Source organism: Podarcis pityusensis, assembly GCF_964106645.2.
Source record: "Podarcis pityusensis genome assembly, chromosome: 10".
Classification (NCBI taxonomy): Eukaryota; Metazoa; Chordata; class Lepidosauria; order Squamata; family Lacertidae; genus Podarcis; species Podarcis pityusensis.
This window is the reverse complement of record NC_138035.1, coordinates 23,795,031-23,817,933: the sequence shown is the minus strand read 5'-3', so window position 1 is coordinate 23,817,933 and position 22,903 is coordinate 23,795,031. Positions and strand designations below refer to the sequence as shown.

Sequence of the window (22,903 nt, the reverse complement as noted above, 5' to 3'; positions counted from 1 at the left end):
GCCTCGCAAGACAGAAAACCCGCTAGACGAAAGGGTTTTCCGTTTTTGAGTTGCTTCGCAGGACGAATTTCCCTATGGGCTTGCTTCGCAAGACGAAAATGTCTTGCGAGTCTTGAGATTTTTTTTCCGCTCCCCCCCTTTATCTAAGCCGCTAAGCCTTTAATAGCCTTTTAGCAGCTAATCCGCTAAGCCGATAAGCCTTTAATAGCCGCTAAACCACTAATAGCGCTAATCCGTTAAGCTGCTAATAGGTTTGCTTCGCAAGCCGAAAAAACCGCTAGACGAAGACACTCGCAGAACGGATTAATTTCGTCTTGCGAGGCACCACTGTAATTGAATCTACACTGGATCTAGGAATTAGAAGGGGAGCTCAGGTATACAACATAACACGGATAGGAACTTTTAGAACAAAAATTCCAAACTGGTATACAGTATTTGTGGTCTGGGAAGTGGAACAATGGAAAAAAGAGCTTTCACTCCTTACCATGCAATATAATAATTTTGCTATCGATGAAAAATTATCAGACAGATCAAAAGCTGAATTACCTTTACAACAGACATAAAAGAGTGAAAAACATGTCACTGGAATAATTGTATATAGTTTTTAAAGTAAGGAAAAGGCATATTATGCTTGAAATTATGTAACGTGTGGGAAATCCTGACAATATAGGAGGCTCAAGGAATTTTTTTAAAGAGAGATAAATATATAACATGCATAGATGACTATCCTCAAACACTCTCATCACTATTAATACAAGCCATCTCCCTCAAGCACACAACATACTTACTATGAGCCAAGGGTTAGTGACAAATGTTAGCTATATCTGTCATCCAGACGAAATATGCACACAAATACCTCTTTTTTCAACAAAAAATGCACTTTCTGAAGAAACTGAGAACTCCAGAGAGGGACAAGAAACTCTCCCTCCAAAAAAACAAAAACAAAAAAACAACTACCAAGAAAAGCCTTAGCCTGCTGTACCTTACTGAAGTACAAAGAAATAACAAATTGTTACTACCCTGTCATTTTTGTTGAGCAAAATGAGGACTGATGCTACAGCTCTAAAGCTTTACTTTTGAAGTGCTTATCATCAGCCCCAACATCTTCAGTAGAGGAACGAAATAGAGTAGACAGTTGCCTTTTGGACCATGCTGTTAAGCACAAATATCTGCTTCAGCAAGGATAATAAGGAGCCCAGCCCCTGAACGGGGATTTCTTGGCTCGCATCTATGCTAGCACAGGATGCAGTGTATAAACAATGGGAAGTTGCAGTCCATTATGGTTTCCCTTCCCAAAGGTGGCGTTTTACATCGGATCTCGGCGCCCCACGTTTAAAATCCCACAAGTTTCCTGCACAGCAGCATAAATCCCAGAGCTCTGTGGAGAGGCAGAGAGCCTGTGTCTTCATAGCACTTGCCTCCACAACCTGAAAATGACCACATTCCCCCCGCCCCCACTATTGTTTGCTTTTCGCATGCCAGCTCCCGGGATACTGGGTCCTTCGCACGCCTGCTTGCCTTCAAGTCTCTCGACGGCTGCCTCTCAGCCTCTGCATATTTACGCACCCGACGAAGCAGGCTCCCGACTTGACTACCACAGCTCATGCCGCTACGGAACCAGGCTCAACTTGAGGTAAGACTCGGCCCAGGAGCCCATTTTGTAAACCCCGGGACTCCTCTTTGAAACGTACGTGGAGAAGAATGCTTCCCCCCCCCCTCACTTCCCCACTTCTCCTGCCTCTGGAGTTGGGGGGAAAGGATTTCCATGACAAAGAGCGCTATTCCAACCTCAGCGCCACTTTTCGCCAACTGAACCCTGCCTCGGTTTGTCTTTTCTTCCGGTATCAAGTGCTGAGAGGAATCGCGACAACCGCCCTCTCCCGCCCGCCTTGCTCTGAGGTAACTACGAGCTCTCCTCCTCCTCCTCACCCCCAGTCGTGACACGGCCGCCGCGCGGGCTTCCTTACCCGGGTTGCAGTGCAGCGGCGAGGGCGGCGTGGCGACGGGCGACGAGGGGGCCGGGGAAGGCTGAAGCAAAGGCGGCGGCGGAGGCAGCGGCGGGTCTTTGGGGCCGCCGGCTCCCGGCGAAGGCGCGGCGGGAGGCGGCAGCATGAGGTAGCGATGCGGCGGGGGTAGGCAGCGCACGCAGAACGAGTGGAGGCACGGCAGCAGCTTGGGCCGCCGGCTCTGGATGTTCTGGCCGCACACCCCGCAAGTGTCCAACAGGTTGAGCCGCGACTCTCCGTCGGCCCGGTCCGCGGGGCCTTGCCGGCTTTCAGCCTCGTTTTCTCCACCCATGGCGACAGGACCGGCCGGGGTGGGCCCTGCTCCCGCCATAGGCTCGTCCATTGTTCGGCGGCAGCGGCGGCGGCGGCCACTTCAGGCGCGAAACGCCTCTCTCACAACAGCCGCTTCTACTCTCACGCCCCCCCCCCTCCGCCTTCTTACGAGCGGAGCGCCCGCCCCTCAACGGCCGCTGGGAGCAGCGACGTCGGTTGCTCCTGGACCGAACCCGGAGAGGAGGTCGCCAGCGCGCACAGCCGCGCGCGGGCAACGGCTACCGATGCCCCGCCCCCTTTCCGCCCCCTCCGGTGACAGGACCGCCGCTTCACGCCACGCCCCCTCTATCGACCCTGTCTAAACTCCGCCCCTTTCTCCTCGGGGTTCTCGCCGTAGACGCCTCAGAGCGTCATTTTCCTCCTCAGGTGCCTGGCGACCGTTTGGATTCCAACTGCTATTACGTTTGTATAAAAGGTCGGATTGGCAGGCTGTTCTGGGCTTGGTCGAATTCGGGGCGGGGGGTTCATTTCGGGCCATGGGAGAGAAATAGCAGGCTGGCGGCTTAAGGAAGACGAAAGACGCCTAGAGGACGAGGAGGACGGGGACGGCTTATGGTAGGTGGTTGTGGGTCAGTTTGGTTTGCTCCTAGGAACCAGCGATGGGGCTGAGTAAAATACTAGTGAAGTGAGGCTGTTTCCACGACCCCCTCCGCCCTAGTGCTTTGCACTCAAAAAGAGCAGGTAAGCACCATCGAAGCAAATGGGCGGGTGGGGGGGGGGGAGTGAAGGCATTACCTTTTTCCTTTCTGGAGCTACACCCCTGAGGGATGCTGAGCTCCCTCCAAGGAGTTGTGCAGGGCAACTGGTGAAAGGGAGAGCCCTGGTGACCAACCTCCTCCCAGGTCTGCAAACTGGCCAGGACTTCAATGCCAACTCCACCAGAGGTGATGCTTAAGAAAAAACAGGATCTTCTCTCCTCACACCCTACCCTTGAGAAGACTGAATCCAGAAATGGTCCGAGGGAAAACTGGAACATGTCCTGAACTGAGCTTCCTTGAATTAGAAGGAATATCTGCTGTGCTCTCCCAGAAATAAGACAGTGAGCAAAGTGGCTCCTGAACCAGGAGAGAGGTGGGAGGAGATGCCAAAGACCCATCCCACCCTTGTTTTTCTCCAGAGGACAGCTTGCCTCCTCAAGAAAGAGCAGCTTTTCTAGCAGAGCTGATGGAACAAGCCAGACTTCTCATCTTCCACCGAGGCATGCTACTGGAAAAAGTGTGCAATTCGTAGGGAGTTAGTTGGAATAGTAGGGATGAGTGTTTGGCTGTACCATGATTGAGTGGTTGGTGACCACTCCTATAATGTTTTGCTTTCTGTTTACATGGGTATGGAGGAGTATTACTTGCTGTGTGAGTTGATCGTTTGAACTGTCTGCCCAAAGGCCAAGAAGCAGCAGAGAAAGCAAGAGGCTTCCTTATTCAGAAGTAATAAAAACACATACAGGAATGTAGGCATTTGGACCAGACAGACAGACTAACATATGTTCTTACCGGGTTAAGGAGAATACCACATTTATCTGAGAAACAAGTGAAACTTCTGTTACTATGCAGGCCTGCTCTGAAAGAGACTGTATCCACTACCCAATATAACTTTGCAGTGAAAAGATGGACAGTTGCTGGGACGAACTCCTGGCATTGCAGGGATGTGCTGGTCTAGCAAAAACACTGTAGCAGACCTGTGTTTAAAGCACTGCCATGGAGCTGTATATAATCCTATTTTTAAAAACCTACGACATTACTGGTACGAGTCTGAATATGTAATTGAAACTTAACAGACCACAACTTTCCCAGTCCTTAAGTTCATGTCTCTGAGGGCAGTAACACTGCCATTAACAAAATTCCAAAAAGCTAGTTTCACAACAAACAATTTGGTGGAAAGAATCTTGAAGTGAAGGGGTAGCAAGTAAAATCCACTGTTCAGAATTCTGTTTTTATCTTGAACAAGCTATTTATAAATAAAAGCATGTATAACCACAGCTCACATGAAATGCCTAATTTCCCTTTAGGTCAGGTCACCCCAAAAAAGGAACAAATCTCTTTGATGCTGAAATACCTGAACATTTTGTTCCCTTTGGAGTAGTAAAAGATAAAAGTTGAAATAAATGGAAACTGGTCATCTTGCTGATCATAGGAAACCTGAATTAAGCAAGGAGGAGATATTCATTTACCAATGTGCCTCTGCATTTTGACAAAGACTTTTAATAGAATACTAAATGGGCAAAATCATAGTGGTCCATTAACTAGGTGTGACAGGGCAGGGGGAGAAATTGTCTCATTTATTTTGTTCGTTTATGAATCACCTCACATGAAACACCTCAAAGCTATTAACAATAAAGACATCAGTAATAACCATTTCAAATGCAATACAGATACACTGGAGTTAGAGTCTCTGCTTCAAATGCTTGTTGAAAAAAATTATATGGAGGAAATAATTGGGGGAGCATACAGCCTTTGCTCAGCTACTTGCAATTGAGTAAGTTCATGCCAATTTCATTTTTAATAGTTTTTTATTTTGCAAATACAACAAAAAGGAATTCCCATTATCCCTGACCACTGGTCCTGTTAGCTAGGGATCTTGGGAGTTGTAGTCCCAAAACATCTGGAGGGCCAAGTTTGTATGCTTGTTTAGAACTTCTTCTTTTTAAAAAATAATATTTATTAATAATTTCAGAATTACAGAAAAAAAAATAAAAAACAACACTACAATACATAAAAAGAAGAAAAAACGCAAAACATAAAAACCAATACAACAATACATTAAAAAAAATATAAAAAAAGGAAAAATAAGACACAAATCCCATACTGCATATCTTTAACTTCCATTTGCTTGTTTCATTGACCTCCTCACACCTCCCTTTTTGTATTCTAGTTTAGTTAGTTATTTCAGCAAATTCTTTCCATCTTTCTCAATTTTTATTAAATAGTTTATCTTAACAATTTAACCTATTAATTAACTCGACAGATCCTTTCCATCTTTCCCCACATTCTGTTATTCAAATTACCTTAATTTATTTAACCTTATCTTACCATAAAATACCTTAAAGCTTGAAACTTAATACTCAGTTATACATAACCCCGATATCATTTCTGCTAGAGTCATATAGTTTCATTCCAACATTTTCCCTAATATTCATTAATTTTAGGCTAATTCCCTAAATAAAAAGTTTTCTTTGTAAATTTTCTTCCAATCTTCATCCAACGTCTCTTCTTCCTGGTCTCGGGTCGTGTCAGTCCTTACTGTCCATTCCATCTAGTCCATCAACCTGGAAGCCTTATGTCCGAGGCCCTTACGTCTCTTCCATGTCCCTTCTGCAGATCATCTTCTTCTTGTTTATACTTGCACTTTTCCTTGTCTTTTGTTGGTCTCTTTCTTAATTTCTTTCCTTTCTCGTTGAGGAGTAGGTCTCTGGGGGGTTCCAACCCAAAGTTATCTCCGTCTCCCTTCATCAAATCAGCCCATTCCCCACAGTCATCAATATAATCCAAAAAATATTTACGAGCATATTTCGAAGTCTCTCCGAAGTTAAAAGCCTCCTCAGCTCCAGGCTCCCCCTGGCCCACTCCAACTTCAATCTTCAAAAACAGCGGCTTATGCTCCTGTAGGGCCTTGGGCCTCTCCATTTGTATTATTTGAGGTGCAACCGCAGCCTCCTCCATTATCTTCTGCACTTGCCCAATCAATACAGGTTCCTGAGTTGGACCCTGGATGGTTTCTGTATCACTATTCACTAATTGTCCACAGTTATTGGCCACAACAGTCATCAAATCCATTTTCTCATTCATCAAATCCATCTTCTCATGCATCTGTTCCAACAAAGCACTTGTCTTGCATAAAGCAAGCACCAAAACTTCCTTCCAGCTCATATTTAGTCAAGGTCAAAAAGACTAATCCCACGATCTTAATCTCACAGCTGTGGAGTCCTCAAGTAGACTGCAGCAACAATTTAGCAAGCTCCCTCTAGAGGGGACAATTTCTATTTGTATCCATCTTTTTAAGGCAAGTCCAACAAAGGAAAATTACTTTCATTTTTTCAGATATTTTGTTTCTTTAGAATGCAAAAGGCAACATTGGAATCAGTTTATTTCTCTTCTTTAGCTATCTGTCAAAGTATTCCATTCACAGTCAATGAACCTCTCCAACAATTTCTGTCTCTGACACCCCGTTCCCAGGTTAGAGACGGTGGAAACTTATCTTTCTTCACTCCCTCTCCTACAGGCGTTACACAAAGTCCCCCCCCCCCTTTTCTCCTGCTTCCAAGGGGGTTTCAGTAGTTGTAAATGAAGGAAATTTAGGCTTTTTTAACGACTTTCCAGGCTTTAGCTTACAAGGTTTTTGCTTCAGTCTATATACAAAAAGCGGAAGGCGGACTTCTTGTTTTGAACCTTCCCGCTTCGATGTCAAATTAAGATATTTCTTGATCCAATTTTCCGTTTCTACTCACGGGTACTTGTTTTAGATCCAATTGTCCACAGGAAAAAGTCAGCGCTCTCCGGCGATGGCTGCGCGGCTTCACTCTGTGAAAGTAGCAGTCAGTTCGCAGCACCGCGCCGCTCACCCCACTTCACTCCGGAATCCCAAAAAGGGGTTCCCTGTGAGTAGGGGGGCGCTCCTGGTGCCCTGCCGAACCCCACGTTCCCAGGCTTCCTCCGCCTGGGATTTCTAGCGAGTCCCCACCTTCGCCGCAGCGGGAAGACCCAGTTTCCACGGAGCTAGTTCCTCTGGTCAGAGGAATTCCGCCATTCGCCAATGGCGCTAACCCGGAGGTCCGCTTGTTTAGAACTTCTTCTTCTTGTAGGTGTTGAGTTGTTTAGTCGAGTCCGACTCTTCGTGACCCCATGGACCAGAGCATGTCAGGCACTCCTGTCTTCTGCTGCCTCCTGCAGTTTGGTCAAACTCATGTTGGTAGCTTCGAGAACACTGTCCAACCATCTTGTCCTCTTTCGTCCCCTTCTCCTTGTGCCCTCAATCTTTCCCAACATCAGGGCCTTTTCCAGGGAGTCTTCTCATGAGGTGGCCAAAGTATTGGAGCCTCAGCTTCAGGATCTGTCCTTCCAGTGAGCACTCAGGGCTGATTTCCTTCAGAATGGAGAGGTTTGATCTTCTTGCAGTCCATGGGATTCTCAAGAGTCTCCTCCAGCACTAAAATTCAAAAGCATCAATTCTTCGGCGATCAGCCTTCTTTATGCTCTCACTTCCATACATGACTACTGGGAAAACCATAGCTTTAACTATACGGACCTTTGTTGGCAAGGTGACGCCAACTTCTAGACTAGTATAAATGTGAAAACAGAAATAATGGAAAGTTTTATTGTTTATCTGGATGTTAAATATTAATTAAGGTATCAGGGAATGCTGATTGTATTGACCAAAGGCTGTTGACTTGTCAGCTTAACCTGTACTCAAATATGAATGACCTGTGTTCCCAAATATGAACACCGTGCTTTGTGTGTAATTATAGTTGGCAAGAACTAATGTTGGCAAGAATTAACATCAAAAGTTGAATAGTTTGGTATAGTTCTGCTTATTGCTGAGACATCATATGTCAGGGTGGTTTTTTTAATGGGTGTAGAACATAGTTTCTGAGTAGTCAGCTAAATTTTATCTTTGTTATGGCAGATGTGCACCTGTTTGTGAATTAACTCTGCTGAGTCTGTAAAGAGCCAAGGTCACAGATCCGAGATATATCTAGACCTCTAAGCTGGAGTTCTTCATTTGTCTTTCATCGCTCTTCAGTTATGAAGTTTTTCACCATCACAGGGGATCCAGTGATGCTGTAACTATGTTCTTAAGCTGTTGAACCTCAGTAAATTATTACTGATGAGCTTTGCTGCCTGCATGTGTTTCTGTTTGGACACAGCACTGACTTTCTTCTCCTACTGCACATGTGTGGGCACTCTGCTGCTTAACTTTTCTTGCGCATGCACTGGAAGTGCTTACCCAGGCATGGTGACTGGATTTTGCACCAGCCCTGGCATGGTAGTGAAAGGTAAATAACACTTAATATAGCAATAAAAGACATTAAGAATGTTAGTAAGGTAATTCAATGCATATAGGAATACATATATTCATATTTGGAAAGTATTAGTTAGCTTGAACATGGTTATAGCATAAAACTGCATAGATCCAAGATCTATGTTTGATTAGGTTAACAATTAACCATTGTATGATCTGCTTTTGTTTGTTGTTATTGATCAAAGGTTAGTTTATTGTACTAGTATGACTTGTAGGATGTTCCGATATGGAGATGTTGTCATGGCTGATGTGGAATGGACAAGATGGAACTAGTTATGTACTTAGCATGATGTAAGCTGTATGTAAAAGAGTATAAAAGGCTGTGTGAAACCTGTGATCAGTACAGTACTTATGGGACTGTCCTTTACTGCAATGAAGTTAATAAAGGGTATTGTCTTGCTGGAATCCTTGGTTGCATTTCTTACTGAATTTCCTACCAGAAATGAACTGGACAGGGTTAATTTAACACAAGCAATTGTGGTCCACTATGCATCACACTAACTTGAAACCCATTGGGTGACCTTGGGTCAGTCTAGCCCTGTCAAACAAAGGGATCATTGCCAGACCTGTCCTACAACACCCCAAGCTTATAATATTGGCAAATAACGTTCCAGCACCCAGCATAATCACTTCTGCAGTAAACACCCCCTGTGACAAAAAAGTTGGTTTTGCTGGACCAGTTGGATCAAAATGTGTTTGTTTTTTTCTTGCTTTCCCTGCCAGCAAATGGTTAATGAATGGCAGCCTCTGATTGGCTGTGGTTCCAGGAGGGAGAGTTTAAAAGGAGGGGATTTGAGAGAGGAAGGAGAGGGTTGGTTGAAGTGGGTTGGAATAGAGGTTGGAGAGGTCAGGAGATAGGTAGGGAGACAGATTAGGAGACAGGCTGAGGTAGAAGTGTAGCCTTATTGGACTTTACCAATTGGTAGGGTGTGTGTTGCTCCCAGACAGGAGGAAGGAAGTCAAATGACACCGAGGGTTGGTTCAGAGAAAGAGTTTATTCTGCTCTCCGGATAGCAGAAGGCACTTACGTGGTCAGCTCACAGCAAGTCCAAAGAAATGAGAAATTTCATGCAGTATATATATTCTCCAGGCACCCTCTCCCCCCTTCCCCAGGAATTCAAGCACGTCAGCTTATACACGTAAGTTGACATCCATGACCATAAACAGTTATTCCTGTTCCGGCACTCTTGACCATAAAAGGTTGTTCCTGTCCCTATACTCTTATCTTGGGGCAGGAGGTCACCAACTCCTGGCGCCATTCCTGGGTCTCTTGTCAGACTTGACAAGGTCTGTGCGTCTTTTGTGGTCAGGATGTAAGATAAGACCCAGACGCGTCATCCCTGCTCTACTGGAACTGGCAAGGTCACTCATTGCCGTCACAGACTGATAAGGGAGAGAGCTTTGAGCACTTGTTTATACAGCTGGGTTTTTGCTCAAGAGCTCAAGTTAGAGCATTTTAGAAATGCTCCCTTGGAGGAGGAAAAATGGGGTCAGTTCTCCTGCAATGATTTTGCAAAGTTTTTTGCAGATAAAATCGCTCAGATTCGGGAAGAAGTAGACTCCACCGTGGGAGCAGGGCCGGGGCGGGAGAGTGCTAGAGTTTTGTCTAGTCAAGTTGAGTGGGATCAATTCCAATCTGTTACCTCCGAGGATGTGGACAGGCTGCTTGGACGAGTGAAACCAACCACCTGTCTCCTGGATCCTTGCCCATCCTGGCCTATAAAAGGTAGCCGGGAAGGACTGGGCGATGGGCTTCGTGGGGTGGTGAATGCTTCCCTCCGTGAGGGAGCCTTCCCAGACCCGATGAAAGAGGCGGTTATTAAACCGCTTCTTAAAAAACCATCTTTAGATGCGGCCACGATGGCCAACTATCGCCCAGTTTCAAATCTTCCATTCTTGGGCAAGGTGATTGAGCGAGCGGTTGCTGAACAACTCCAGGCACACCTGGAAGAAGCGGACCATTTGGATCCCTTCCAGTCGGGATTCAGGCCTCATCATGGGACTGAAACTGCCTTGGTCGCACTGGTTGATGATCTCCGGCGGGCTAGGGACAAAGGTGAGAGCTGTTTCCTAGTTCTGCTGGATCTCTCAGCGGCGTTTGATACCATCGACCATAACATCCTTCTGGACCGTCTTGAGGGGCTGGGAGCTGGGGGCACTGTCATACAGTGGTTCCGCTCCTTCCTCCTGGGCCGTGTTCAGAAACTGGTGGTGGGGGATGAGTGTTCAGACCCCTGGGCGCTCACTTGTGGGGTGCCTCAGGGTTCTGTCCTCTCTCCCATGCTTTTCAACATTTACATGCAGCTGCTGGGAGAGATCATCAGGAGGTTTGGGCTGGGTGTTCATCAGTATGCGGATGATACCCAGCTCTACCTCTCTTTTAAATCAGAACCAGTGAAGGCGGTGAAGGTCCTGTGTGAGTGTCTGGAGGCGGTTGGAGGATGGATGGCGGCTAACAGATTGAGGTTGAATCCTGACAAGATAGAAGTACTGTTTTTGGGGGACAGGAGGCGGGCAGGTGTGGAGGATTCCCTGGTCCTGAATGGGGTAACTGTGCCCCTGAAGGACCAGGTGCGCAGCCTGGGAGTCATTTTGGACTCACAGCTGTCCATGGAGGCACAGGTCAAATCTGTGTCCAGGGCAGCTGTTTACCAGCTCCATCTGGTACGTAGGCTGAGACCCTATCTGCCTGCGGACTGTCTCGCCAGAGTGGTGCATGCTCTGGTTATCTCCTGCTTGGACTACTGCAATGCACTCTACGTGGGGCTACGTTTGAAGGTGACTCGGAAACTACAACTAATCCAGAATGCGGCAGCTAGACTGGTGACTGGGGGCGGCCGCCGAGACCATATAACACCGGTCTTGAAAGACCTACATTGGCTCCCAGTACAGTGGTGCCCCGCAAGACGAATGCCTCGCAAGACGGAAAACCCACTAGACGAAAGGGTTTTCCGTTTTGGAGGTGCTTCGCAAAACAAATTTCCTATGTGCTTGCTTCGCAAGACGAAAATGTCTTGCCAGTTCCTGCGGGGTTTTTTTCCTTTTTCCCAAGCCGCTAAACCGCTTATCAGCTGCTGGCTAAGCCGCTTATCAGCTGATCTTTAAGCCGCTTAACAGCTGATGCTAAGCCGCTTATCAGCTGATCTTTAAGCCGCTTAACAGCTGATGCTAAGCCGCTTATCAGCTGATCGTTAAGCCGCTTATCAGCTCATCGTTAAGCCTCTTATCAGCTGATCGTTAAGCCGCTTATCAGCTGATCTTTAAACCTAAGCCGCTAATACTGTAGCGCTAAGCCGCTAAACCTCTAATGGGCTTGCTTCGCAAGACGAAAAAACCCGCAAGACGAAGAGACTCGCGGAACGGATTCTTTTCGTCTTGCGAGGCACCACTGTACGTTTCCGAGCACAATTCAAAGTGCTGGTGTTGACCTTTAAAGCCCTAAACGGCCTCGGCCCAGTATACCTGAAGGAGCATCTCCACCCCCATCGTTCTGCCCGGACGCTGAGGTCCAGCGCCGAGGGCCTTCTGGCGGTTCCCTCATTGCAAGAAGCAAAGCTACAGGGAACCAGGCAGAGGGCCTTCTCGGTAGTGGCGCCCGCCCTGTGGAACGCCCTTCCAGCAGATGTCAAAGCGATAAACAACTACCTGACATTCAGAAGACATCTTAAGGCAGCCCTGTTCAGGGAAGTTTTTAACATGTGATATTTTACTGTATTTTTGGTTTCTATGGAAGCCGCCCAGAGTGGCTGGGGAGGCCCAGCCAGATGGGTGGGGTATAAATAATAAATTAAAAAAATTAATTTAAAAAGTTTCAAACTGACTGCACAGAAACCCATTCCTTCAGAAGGAGTGAAAGCAAGAAAAGAGTTGGTTCTGGAAAACAAAACAACTTCCACTCTGTGTGTATTGTGAAGGACAGAGTGTGGTGTCCTGTTGGAGGAACAGACCTGAATTTTACTGGGAGGCAGAGGTTGAGCCAGGAGAAGTAGGAGCTGGAAAGGTGCAGCCTACTTGGGACTCAAATCTAGTCTGGAGGGGAGAGATTCTTCTAAAGAAAAGAAACTCCCAAACCCAGGGAAGGGAGGGGCTGTGGAGAATCCTTGGGTCTATTGCTTTAGGTACCTCAGGAGCTGGATTGTTGAAGGGGGTGAATAACTGAAAGAAAGTAAAGGAACCAAACCGATAAGGCAAAAACAACTGAGGACAGCGTTAAAGTGAAATTGCACTGTATTACTGAAGTAACCATTTGTGTTAAATACTATCATGCCTTAAATAAATCTTTATTGTTTATTTAAAGAAAACCTGTCGGAGACTCCAACTTACTAGAATTCCCCTCACAAAAGTCCCCCGCAGGATACTCTGGGTTAGAATTTAAAGAGGAAAGGAAAAGAAACCTTCGGGTAAAGGGTTGTTCAGTGAGGTGGGGGCAATTTATCTAAGTGGGAGCGGGCCCGAGGCATGAGAGGAAAAAGTGCCATCGTCACCCACCCAATATGTTTTTCCTTCTCTATACCATAGCATTTCATGTAAATGAGCATATTGTTTAGTTAATATTTTCCTATCCCACCTTTCTTCCCTCACAGAACTCAATCCACTATACATGGATATTCCTGGAGGCACTGATCTACCTTGTCTTCAGTGAAGTCACTTTATCATATGCCTTCATATCATGCCTTGGGATTGTGTAAAAAGTGAAGACCTTCTTCCACAAGTCCCTCTTCTCCCCTATGCATAGCGGATGTAGCTTTTTCATTACAAAAGAAATCTGGAGCATGCATGATGGACTATCTTGATTTCATGGTGCTTGGCCTGCCCTTTATAATGAGGAAGTAAGCAGATAGCAAAATTGAAAGATGTGGCCTTGAATTCCTCATTCCTTTCAGTTCCTCAAAGTTTAAAGTCTTTCCGTTTGAGGAACTGAAAAATGGGCCTAGCACATGGGTAGGCAAACTAAGGCCTGGGGGCTGGATCCGGCTCAATCACCTTCTAAATCCGGCCTGCACATGGTCCGGGAATCAGCGTGTTTTTACATGAGTAGAATGTGTCCTTTTATTTAAAATGCATCTCTGGGCTATTTGTGGGACATAGGAATTTGTTCATTTTTTTCTTCTTCAAAATATAGTCCGGCCCCCCACAAGGTCTGAGGGACAGTGAACCGGCCCCCTGCTGAAAAAGTTTGCTGACCCCTGGCTTAGCACCATGAAATCAAACCTGGAGTCATTCAATGTAATCTCTTTGCTGCATAGGAAAAACAAGCATATTTGCATTTAGACAAACAGTGACTGCACCTATTTACATGAGCTGGACAGATTTGCAGAAGATATGCACAAGGTTTCAAGAAATATGGTCAAATTAGCTGCAGGATGAAGAGCTCACACACCTTCATAATCACAGTTGGTTACAGGAAACAATTTCTCTGCAGCTTGTTTCAAAATTGCCCCCCCCCCCCCCAGTTGCTTATGAAATCTCTTGCAATAGCTTGTGAATTAAAAGCTAAAAAGTTTGAGCAAGTGGTGTTTGTAGCTATTGTGATGTTCTGTGGTTTCTCTTGAAGGAAGCCATTTTGAACCAGAGAAGAGGGGAAAGAACATTGTGACACTATTAAAGGCTTGTCAGGGCAGGACTAAACAATGCAGTACATCAGCCTTCTCCAACCTGATGCCCTCCAGCTGTTTTAGACTACATCTCCCATCACAGTTGGGACAGATGAGAGTTGTAGGCCAAAGTAGCTGGAGGGTACCTGCTTGGCAAAGGCTACAGAGAATGAATGGCTTCTGCTGAAAGCAGTAGTTCCACATCTCCCTCTCCTGCCCCCTGGAACATCTACCAAAACAAAATGCATTATGTGATGCCACCATGCTGAGATTATTCTCACACTTGCTCCACCTCACTGGCTGCCACTTGCAAGCATTCAGTGTGATAATATCAGAGCTTGGAAAGCTTATCTTAAAAAGGAATTGCTTATAGTTCAAGTGCAACACGCCCCAAAAGTTCTATTTGTGTTTTCCCATTCTAGTTCATGTTTATCCCTTTATAAAATGAACAGTTTGTGTTCAAATCACAGTTCAATTTAAGTTCCTCCAAATGTGCCTCAACCATTTTTTTTCCAGCATCCAGAATGTTACAAGCAGCTGGCTGAAGGGTAAAATATATTTTAGAAGAGTAGAATGTGAATTGATTTTTCAACAATTACGGTCTTTAAGCTTAAAGACCCAAAAAATATTAAGAGTAGAAAATGCGTGTAAGAGAATGTACAGTTGGGCAGAAGTTCTGCTAGTGGGATGCCTACCGATAGCCAACTGTGGAAAGCCTCAAAATTGGGTATTTTGAGGGCAGTGGGCAGGAAAAGGAGCTGAGCTTACCTCATGCTCTCTCACTTGATGGATCTAGGCCCAATGAATTATGCCCCATTTCCCAAGTGACATGAGCACCAAGGCTGCAAATGTGATGGTAGCTCCACCAATCCATTAAGCCCTGCTGCTGCTCGGCCAGGATTTAGATTGCAGCGTAAGCCTATAATTTCAGCATGCAGGAGCATGTGAGTCTGAGGAACATGTGATTATTGCAGCCTACTAAGAAAAATGATACTAAATCAAATGTGACAAGTGCGTTTGTAGACTGAAGACACAGCTTCTGCTAATGTTTGCCCTGTTGAAATTAATGCTGTGTGCACTGACTAAGTGCTTGAGAATCAAAACTGATACCTTAGGCTAACTGTTCATATCATGGCTTTTAGAATAGATCTCACATGAAAAATACTACTCACCAATAACATTATTTAAAAAATAACCATTTGAAGCAGATGTAGAAAATTTGGAGACTCTGTCATGTCTAAAGATAATATTTTTGCAAAATATATTCCTATCTAGGCAATTTGTCAGTTGTTTCATCTAGAGAATGTTCTCACTGCAGAGAAAATGTGTCAGGATTTCAGTGTTGTGATTTATGATTCTGTCATAATGGCAGATGGTCCCTCATGTATCTTTGATATTACAAAGCTGGAGCCATTGTGTTCTTCTCATATTGACTAATAAAAATAAAGCCAAGATAACATCTCAGACATGTTTAGGTTGCTGATTTTCCCACCTGATACCTTTTTGGTAAGAGCTTATAGACCTGAATCTTGCACTGAGTGATTTTCATCCTCAAAATTCACGTGAAATAAATCTGCTACAATTGATTGTCCATTTTCTTAAAAACAAAAACTTAATTTTGTGTATTGTCTTATACTGTATAGGTGTAGTGTCCTGCGTCTACTCCTTTTCGCTTCCCTATTATTATTATTATTATTATTGTTGTTGTTGCTGCTGCAGTTTAATAAAATTGACTTTTAAAATCTGCAAATGATTATTAATTTATTATTACAAATGCATTGCGCTGAATCCTGCTTAAATAATTTTTAATTGAATAAAACTCATATAATTAATCAGTCTCTTCTCACATATCAAATAAACATGCATATGGGTAAAATCCTGTATGCAGATGACACCCAAGTCTTCTCTCATTTCCATCAGGCCGATGAGGCAGTGTACATCCTGAATTGGAGAAAGGCTGAAAAAACAGACTCAAAATGCAAATATAGAGTGTTGGTGAGTGTTTCCTCACCCAGGTAAATGGTATTCAACTTCTAGAAAAGATTGTGCTCCATCTAAAGCAGGAATGGGCAACCTGTGCTGCTTCAGATGTTGCTGGACTATAACTCCCATTATCTCTGACTATTGGCCATGTTGGCTGGCACTGATGGGAGCCTGGAATCCAGCAACATCTGGAAGGCCACACGTTGCCCAACATTATCATTAAAAGCTTAAGTAGCTTCTGCGGCTCCAATTGCCTTTTATCAGCTGCAGCTGATACACCAGCTGTGATCATCTCTGAATGAAGATAGCTTAGCCACAGTTATCCATGCTGTGGTGACCTCACATCATGCATTGCAAGTAGGGCTCCATTTTAAAACTGTCTTGATGAAACTGAAGGTCTATTAACTAGATTGGGTGTTTTGATTATATTTTGCCAATACTTTGCCAGCAGTACTGGTTCCTGGTAAGTTTCCCAATTTAAAGTGCTACTTTAAACCTATCAATCCCTAAACAGCTTGGGAACAAATCACCTGAAAGATTGCCTCCTTTCACAGATGCCTACCTGAACCATGAGATCTTTATCCTCTTCAGAGGCCCTGGGCTGTGTGCTCCTTCCAAGTCAGGTGAAGCAACTGGCTACTGAGGAGACAGCCTTTTAAGTGGTAGTACCTCCCTAGAGAGGCTTGCCTGGTACGTTATGGCAATTTCAGCTCCAGGTAGACACCTTTCACTGAAGCTGTTGTGGTTTAATGTTGGTTTCAATCTGAGCTATAAACGCTATACTTATCTCTACTATATGGAACAATTTTAATATTGTCTTGCTTTGTATGTCCCAAGAGTATTTTTTAGATGATCAGCGAACAAATGTCATAAATAAATGAAACAATATTTCTCAAGCAAAAAAAGTTATTTTTAGATTGTGCACATGCATGAATATATTTTATTAAATATACATATAATTTCTATATAATACTACCATGCTCATTCAGCAAATTCTTAGAAGTACAGATGCATCAATGTACATATTAGTTTGTTTTAGTATTCAAAATATTTATAAACTTCCTTTTAGAACCAACTTGAGCCGCCTTTTATCTATAATATAACAATAAAAAATATGTAATATACCCGTTGTTTTTTAAAGTTCTAGTACGTACCATGAAGTAGTTACAGTAACTGCCACACTTTTAACATTGGGTGGGGGGAAGGTGCTGGTATTGCATACCTTTGAGAACCCCCCAGGAAAAAGCACTGAATAAAATCAGAAAATACCACAATTAATAAATAGCAATAACGATAACATTAGAACATGGTATAACAAAAAAAGTTAAAAGTCAAATGGCATATGAAGTGTTTCTGCCAGCAAGGGTTGCCAAAGTGTAGGATGCCCCACTCCTCCAGCAAATAGGAGCTCCCAAGCCTTCATTGCCAAAAGTAATGCAGAGGCCGGAAAAATTTGGCAAGTGATTGAGTTTTCAAACCCATCAATATTTTCCTGCACTGCTTTTGGGACACTTCCACTAGTTTGCGGGTATGGGATTCAAAACAAACAAAAGCCCCTTTTTGCAGTAAAAAATAATAATGGAGAGTGCACCGGAAAGTGTAGAATAACCTCCCTGCTAACAAAATGGAATGGCTGTTAAATAAATAGCTTCCACTGTATAACTTCCTCACAAACTGCATAAACCATTCAGAATGGCTTGCTCAGCCAACGGGTAGACTGGAAACCACCTCACTGTCAGTCTCATCACACTTCTGCACTGAATGGTGGGATGATTCTCTTCAGCCAACAGATCCTCAAGTATAACATCACCTGGATAGAAAAGAAGTGATAGTTATACCAGCTTTATTTGATTTTGGAGAAGATCACCCTAGATGTAAATTTTAAAAAGCTATGGTTGGAGTTGTGGTGTGCTTCAGTTATAAATAGCCTTGTTACTGGAATCAATTAAAAAGGCAAAGTAGTCTGATCAGGAGCTAATTCCTACCCCTCCAGGTGGATTTTTTTTGGGGGGGGGGGTCACAAATTCGGGGGGGGGGTGGAGGTAAGGCTGTGCTTTTTAAAACCTTATTGTGTAGCTTGGCAAAGAGCCAGCCAGAAAGAACACTAATTGCAGACTTGGTTATGCAAGTATGAACAATGTTTAACCATTCTGAAAGATCAGAAACTAAATTATTCAATGAGATTGTGGTCATTCCCAATGGAGATGTGAAGATTCCTATCAACAGTTGAGATTACTGCCAAACATAGCTCTTTGTTCTGCCTTTGTACATGTATAACAAAACCAGGGCAGTGGCGTAGCGTGGGGGGTGCCAGGGGGGCCGGCCGCACCGGGCGCAACATGGGCGGGGGGCGCGCTCGCACTAGCAGCTCTCTGCCCCTACTAAAATCCACGGGTTAGGGAGCCCGCGCTCGCTCGGCTTGGCGAGGAGGTCGCGGAAGGGGGAGAGCGAAGCCTTCTGCCGCGGGCAAAAAAAGGAGAGGAAGCCGGGTGGGCGGGCGGGCGGGCTGGCTGGCGGGGGTCTGGCTGCGCCTGCTGCTGCCGGTGCAGGGCAAGGCAAGCAGAGCGAGGAGGAGACAGAGGGGAAGGGGGGGGGAAGCAGCTAGGAAACGCTGCGGTGTGGAGGAGGAATCAATTAAGGAGAGAAAGCGAAAAGCCTTGGAGAAAGGGAAAAAAGGAAAGAAAAGAGGCAGCTCCAGGAGAGCGCGGGGGAAAGAGAAGCCTCGCTGCTGCTGCTGCTTGGGAGAGTAAATTACTGTACTTGCCTTGCCCCGGGTTAGGGGGCGCAAATTATTTGCCTTGCCCCGGGTTAGGGGGCGCAAATTACTTGCCTTGCCCCGGGTGCTGATAACCCACGCTACGCCGCTGAACCAGGGTATCCAGAAATCTGGCAGAAATACCTTTCTTGAAAGAAGATTTTCAATGCTTCTGGCACCTGTCTCCTCGGAATGTATTGCTGCTGGATGATCTCCCTATTCACTACTTTTGCCTAGAAAGGCAGAAACAAGGAAGCAATCGTGTTGCATAGTGATGATGACCTTTGAAAAGGGATTGGAACAAGCTCTCTCCCCAGCCCTCATTCGTGTAATGACACGTGTACAGCTTCTTAATAAAATGCTTTCATCTTCTAGGAACAGATAGAATGGTATCAATCCAGTTTGTATCTCTTGCATATGAGTAGACTGGAACACAGGCATGTGTATTAGATCTCAAGTCTATGAACTCTTTCCAAGTGCTGTTTGTCCCCATTTACTTTTTCTTTACTGAGATGGTCCAAGGGCTTTCTGGTTCGTTTAAAAAACCAAAAACTTTTCTAGCTTCTTGGAGCACCTAGAAAGTGTGGTGCTTTCTGCATGTGTCAACAAGTTTTCGTTAATCAGTTCCTGGAAGCAGTGGTATTTTATGAAAAACGATGCTCTGAAAGGTTCACAGGCGTCCAATCTGATCTGCATGTTTGTGTTCCAACCCTGGATGTCTTCACCTCTCTTCCCATCCTTGGGTGGGCTTTGTATGAATTCTTACACCCCTGGTACACATCCCCTCAATAATCCTGGAAACTGGTATGCCCCTCACAAAACTACAATTCCCAGCACCCTTAAAAAGCTACAGTTCCCAGGATTCTTTGGGGAGTGCCTTTAAATGTATGGTCTGTATGCTTTCTCAAAGTGCAGTAGCTACCATTGTGAGTCTGCCACCAAAAGGAAATGTGTTGCTGCTTGTAAACCACCCCACCCCCAAAACCTACATAAATTCCCCCATAAGTAAGTCCCCATCATTCACCCCAGGCTGAATATTCCAGCTGAAAGTTCTCTTCAGATAACTTTTTGCTCAGCAATAGTGCAATCTTGCATGAGCGGCAGTTCCATATGCATGTCAGAGTGCACACAAGACTCTGGCTCCAGGCATTGTTATTTAAATAAGGAAATCCATTATATTCACCAGCAACAGCCAATTTACTTAAAATTATTCCTCCTTCTTGCCATCATTCACCCGCATTGGCTATAAATTAACTGGTTTGTTTATAGATTAATGTTAAAAGAGTATAAATTGCCGTACCTTGAAGAAGATATTTTGAAGATATCCAGGTCTTTCTTGCTTAAGTAATGCACACAATTTATTCTTTGGAAAATTCATCTTAAGCACATTGCCTGCATTTTGCATTCACTGCCCATATTGCAATGCCATCAGCCACAATTTTTGCAGAGGATCAGCTCTGATTAACTGAAGTTCAATGGGCAATCCATATTTCTAATCTGTGATGAGTGCATCGACTCATTCATCATACTAATTAATTAATTCATGCTTTCAGACATAACTGAACAGGCAGTTTGCAGCTAGGGACTGACGGTACAGTGTTGCAAATAGTAGTTACCTGAGAAGTGGTTTGGATGTCTTCTGTTCTGCCCTAATTGCAAGCCACTGCTAATTTTGGCTTCTGAGAAAGACTATCTTGTAAGATGGACAACATGGATCTCTCATTGTCCCCCATCCTGCCATCTAACTGACCTTTCCCAGTCCAGAATAAGTACCTAGGGTGGCACAGCCATGTTCAGGGAAAGGGGGTTGATCATGCCAATGGCTGGGTTGAGGTGTCCACAACATGGAAGAAGGAATGGGTTTAGATCAGGGGTGGGGAACCTTAGGTCCAGGAGCCAAATGTGGCCCTCTAGGAATCTGTCTCACACTTGGACCTCTCCCAAAGCTACACACCTCTTCTCCTGCCCAGACACTTCACTGGCCCTGCTGCACATCCAAGCACCTGACTGCATTGTATCCTTGAACTCTGATGATAACTCATTGCTCAAGATCAGGGTTTCCCAAACTTGGGTCTGCAGCTCATTTTGGACCACACTTTCCATCATCCCTAGAGAGCCAGTGTGGTGTAGTGGTTAAGAGCGATAGACTCGTAATCTGGTGAACCGGGTTCGTGTCTCCGCTCCTCCACATGCAACCTTGGGCTACTCACTCGGCCCCACTCACCTCACAGAGAGTTTGTTGTGGAGGAGGAAGGGAAAGGAGATTGTTAGCCGCTTTGAAACTCCTTAGGGTAGTGATAAAGCGGGATATCAAATCCAAACTCTTCTTCTTCTTCTCTTAACAGGACCAGCGGTCAGGGATGATGGGAATTGTAGTCCAAACACAGCTGGAGGCCCAAGTTAGGGAAACCCTGGTCAAGATGGTGGGCAGAGAGGGTGTGTGTGTGTGTGTATGTGTATGTGTATGTGTATGTGTATGTGTGCGTGTGGAAACTAGCTTGCTATACAAAGGTAAACATTTGTCTGTTGCTCCATCCACTTTGGCCCTGCCCACTACTGGTGAGACTTCAGAAGGTTGACCAGAAGAGAATGCAGACAGAAAGGTTTCTCATCCCTGGTCTAGATCCAGACATCAGGTTCTTTGAGCTGCTGTCTCAGCACAGGAGGGAAGGGACAACATGAATGGAACTAGAACTTATAGGAGACATGAGCCTGATCTCTCCCTTCTCAACCATGTTTAGTTATATAGTCTAGCATCACTGAGTCATATGCCATCTCTCATGACAACAGCTGGTGATGTGAGTTGACATCAGGGTGAGGAACCAAAGAATGCCATGTGTTGTAATGTTTGTATAGTATCTAGCAATTTTAGGTGATGTTGATGATGATAATAAATAAATAATGTCATACTACGTATTATGAGAAGGAAAGAGAAGCATGGAGCATCATTTCTTCTAAAGTTTAATTTTGATCTGTATATTTCCACAGAGCCATCAATTTATTTATTTTTAAGAAATGCTTTCTTTAATCTTCATTTGGAGAAAACATTTCCAGACAAAGTATATTATATTAACTCTCATTTATCCAAGTTTCTTCAATATGAGCTGCTCCTCCTACACTGCTTTTTTGGGGGGGTATACTCAAGGGGATACCGTACCCTTTTCTTTTTCAAATGTTAAAAGTGTGGCACTTACTGTACTATAACAACTGAATGGTGAGTACCAGCACCTTCCCCCCCCCAAAAAAGAGCACAACTTCTACGGGAGATTTTTCTGTTTCGTTTGATAACTATATCTCACACTGACCTTAATTCCTACAAATCTCTTTTGTCCATTTAAAAACCCCAACATTTTTATTGTTTTCAAATAATTATGGAACCACAAAGACAAGTAAACAATAATAAAAGTTCAATAATACATCCAACCAAAGGCAGGTCAAACAAAACCTAAACATTAAATAACTACACCCAATTCAAAATCATGGCAACCATATTTCTCTAGATGGCATGGGGAGCGATGTCTGTAAGTCTGAAACAAAAGTATATTAAATAAAGTCCCATTATACTGAACAGAAATTATCAGGATCTTCCTGTCTGTTAGAGACCTGTCACTTATGTATTATTTTGTCTGCAATAACTAAATTCCAGAGATTTTTATACCATAAGGATATAGTCAGATTTTTTTCAACGATTTGCCAGCATCTGTGTCAGAAGTTTCTTTTGGCAAAATGTCTTCATAGCATCTGTCCCCACATTTAGTAGTAAGAACGAGGAGAAAATTGAATATGTGCTTTAATCATCTTTTATATCTCATGATAAATCTTATTCCAGAAGAAAGCAAGATGTGGGTATTCCTACCATAGATGAGCCGTCTGAAGGCAATCCTGTACTGTATAAGGAAGCTTTTTTTAATGTTTAATGTTTCGTTATGTTTTTATATACAGTATGTTGGAAGCTGCCCAGAGTTGCTGGAGCAACCCAGTAAGATGTGTGGGGTATAAATAGTAAAATTATCATTATGGAATAGGTAAAGGTAAAGGGACCCCTGATCATTAGGTCCAGTCGTGACCAACTCTGGGGTTGCGGCGCTCATCTCACTTTATTGGCTGAGGGAGCCAACGTTTGTCCGCAGACAGTTTTTCCGGGTCATGTGGCCAGCATGACTAAGCCGCTTCTGGCGAACCAGAGCAGTGCACGAAAATGCTGTTTACCTTCCCGCCAG

The 22,903-nt window shown here is 44.4% G+C and overlaps 1 protein-coding gene and 2 long non-coding RNA genes across 4 annotated transcripts in view; 2 read left to right on the top strand and 1 right to left on the bottom strand.

The window, feature by feature from the left end:
* The window catches only part of TRIM24 (tripartite motif containing 24), a 42,819-nt gene extending 40,408 nt beyond the window's left edge, over positions 1 to 2,411 (bottom strand). Inside the window, exon 1 of one of the 2 annotated variants that reach the window (XM_081023977.1) lies at positions 1,968 to 2,411. In XM_081023977.1, coding sequence (XP_080880103.1) covers positions 1,968 to 2,349 — 382 coding nt within the window. In that variant the 5' untranslated portion in view covers positions 2,350 to 2,411. The remainder of the gene's footprint in view (positions 1 to 1,967) is intronic. The other variant, XM_081023976.1, reaches the window with a different exon arrangement.
* On the top strand, positions 143 to 15,695 carry LOC308486881. The gene is made up of 2 exons (XR_013991357.1): positions 143 to 1,633; positions 12,935 to 15,695. It is a non-coding gene; the product is annotated as an uncharacterized lncRNA (long non-coding RNA).
* LOC308486871 lies at positions 2,656 to 8,756 on the top strand. The gene is made up of 2 exons (XR_013991340.1): positions 2,656 to 2,894; positions 7,956 to 8,756. It is a non-coding gene; the product is annotated as an uncharacterized lncRNA (long non-coding RNA).
* Positions 15,696 to 22,903: the final 7,208 nt, after the last annotated feature.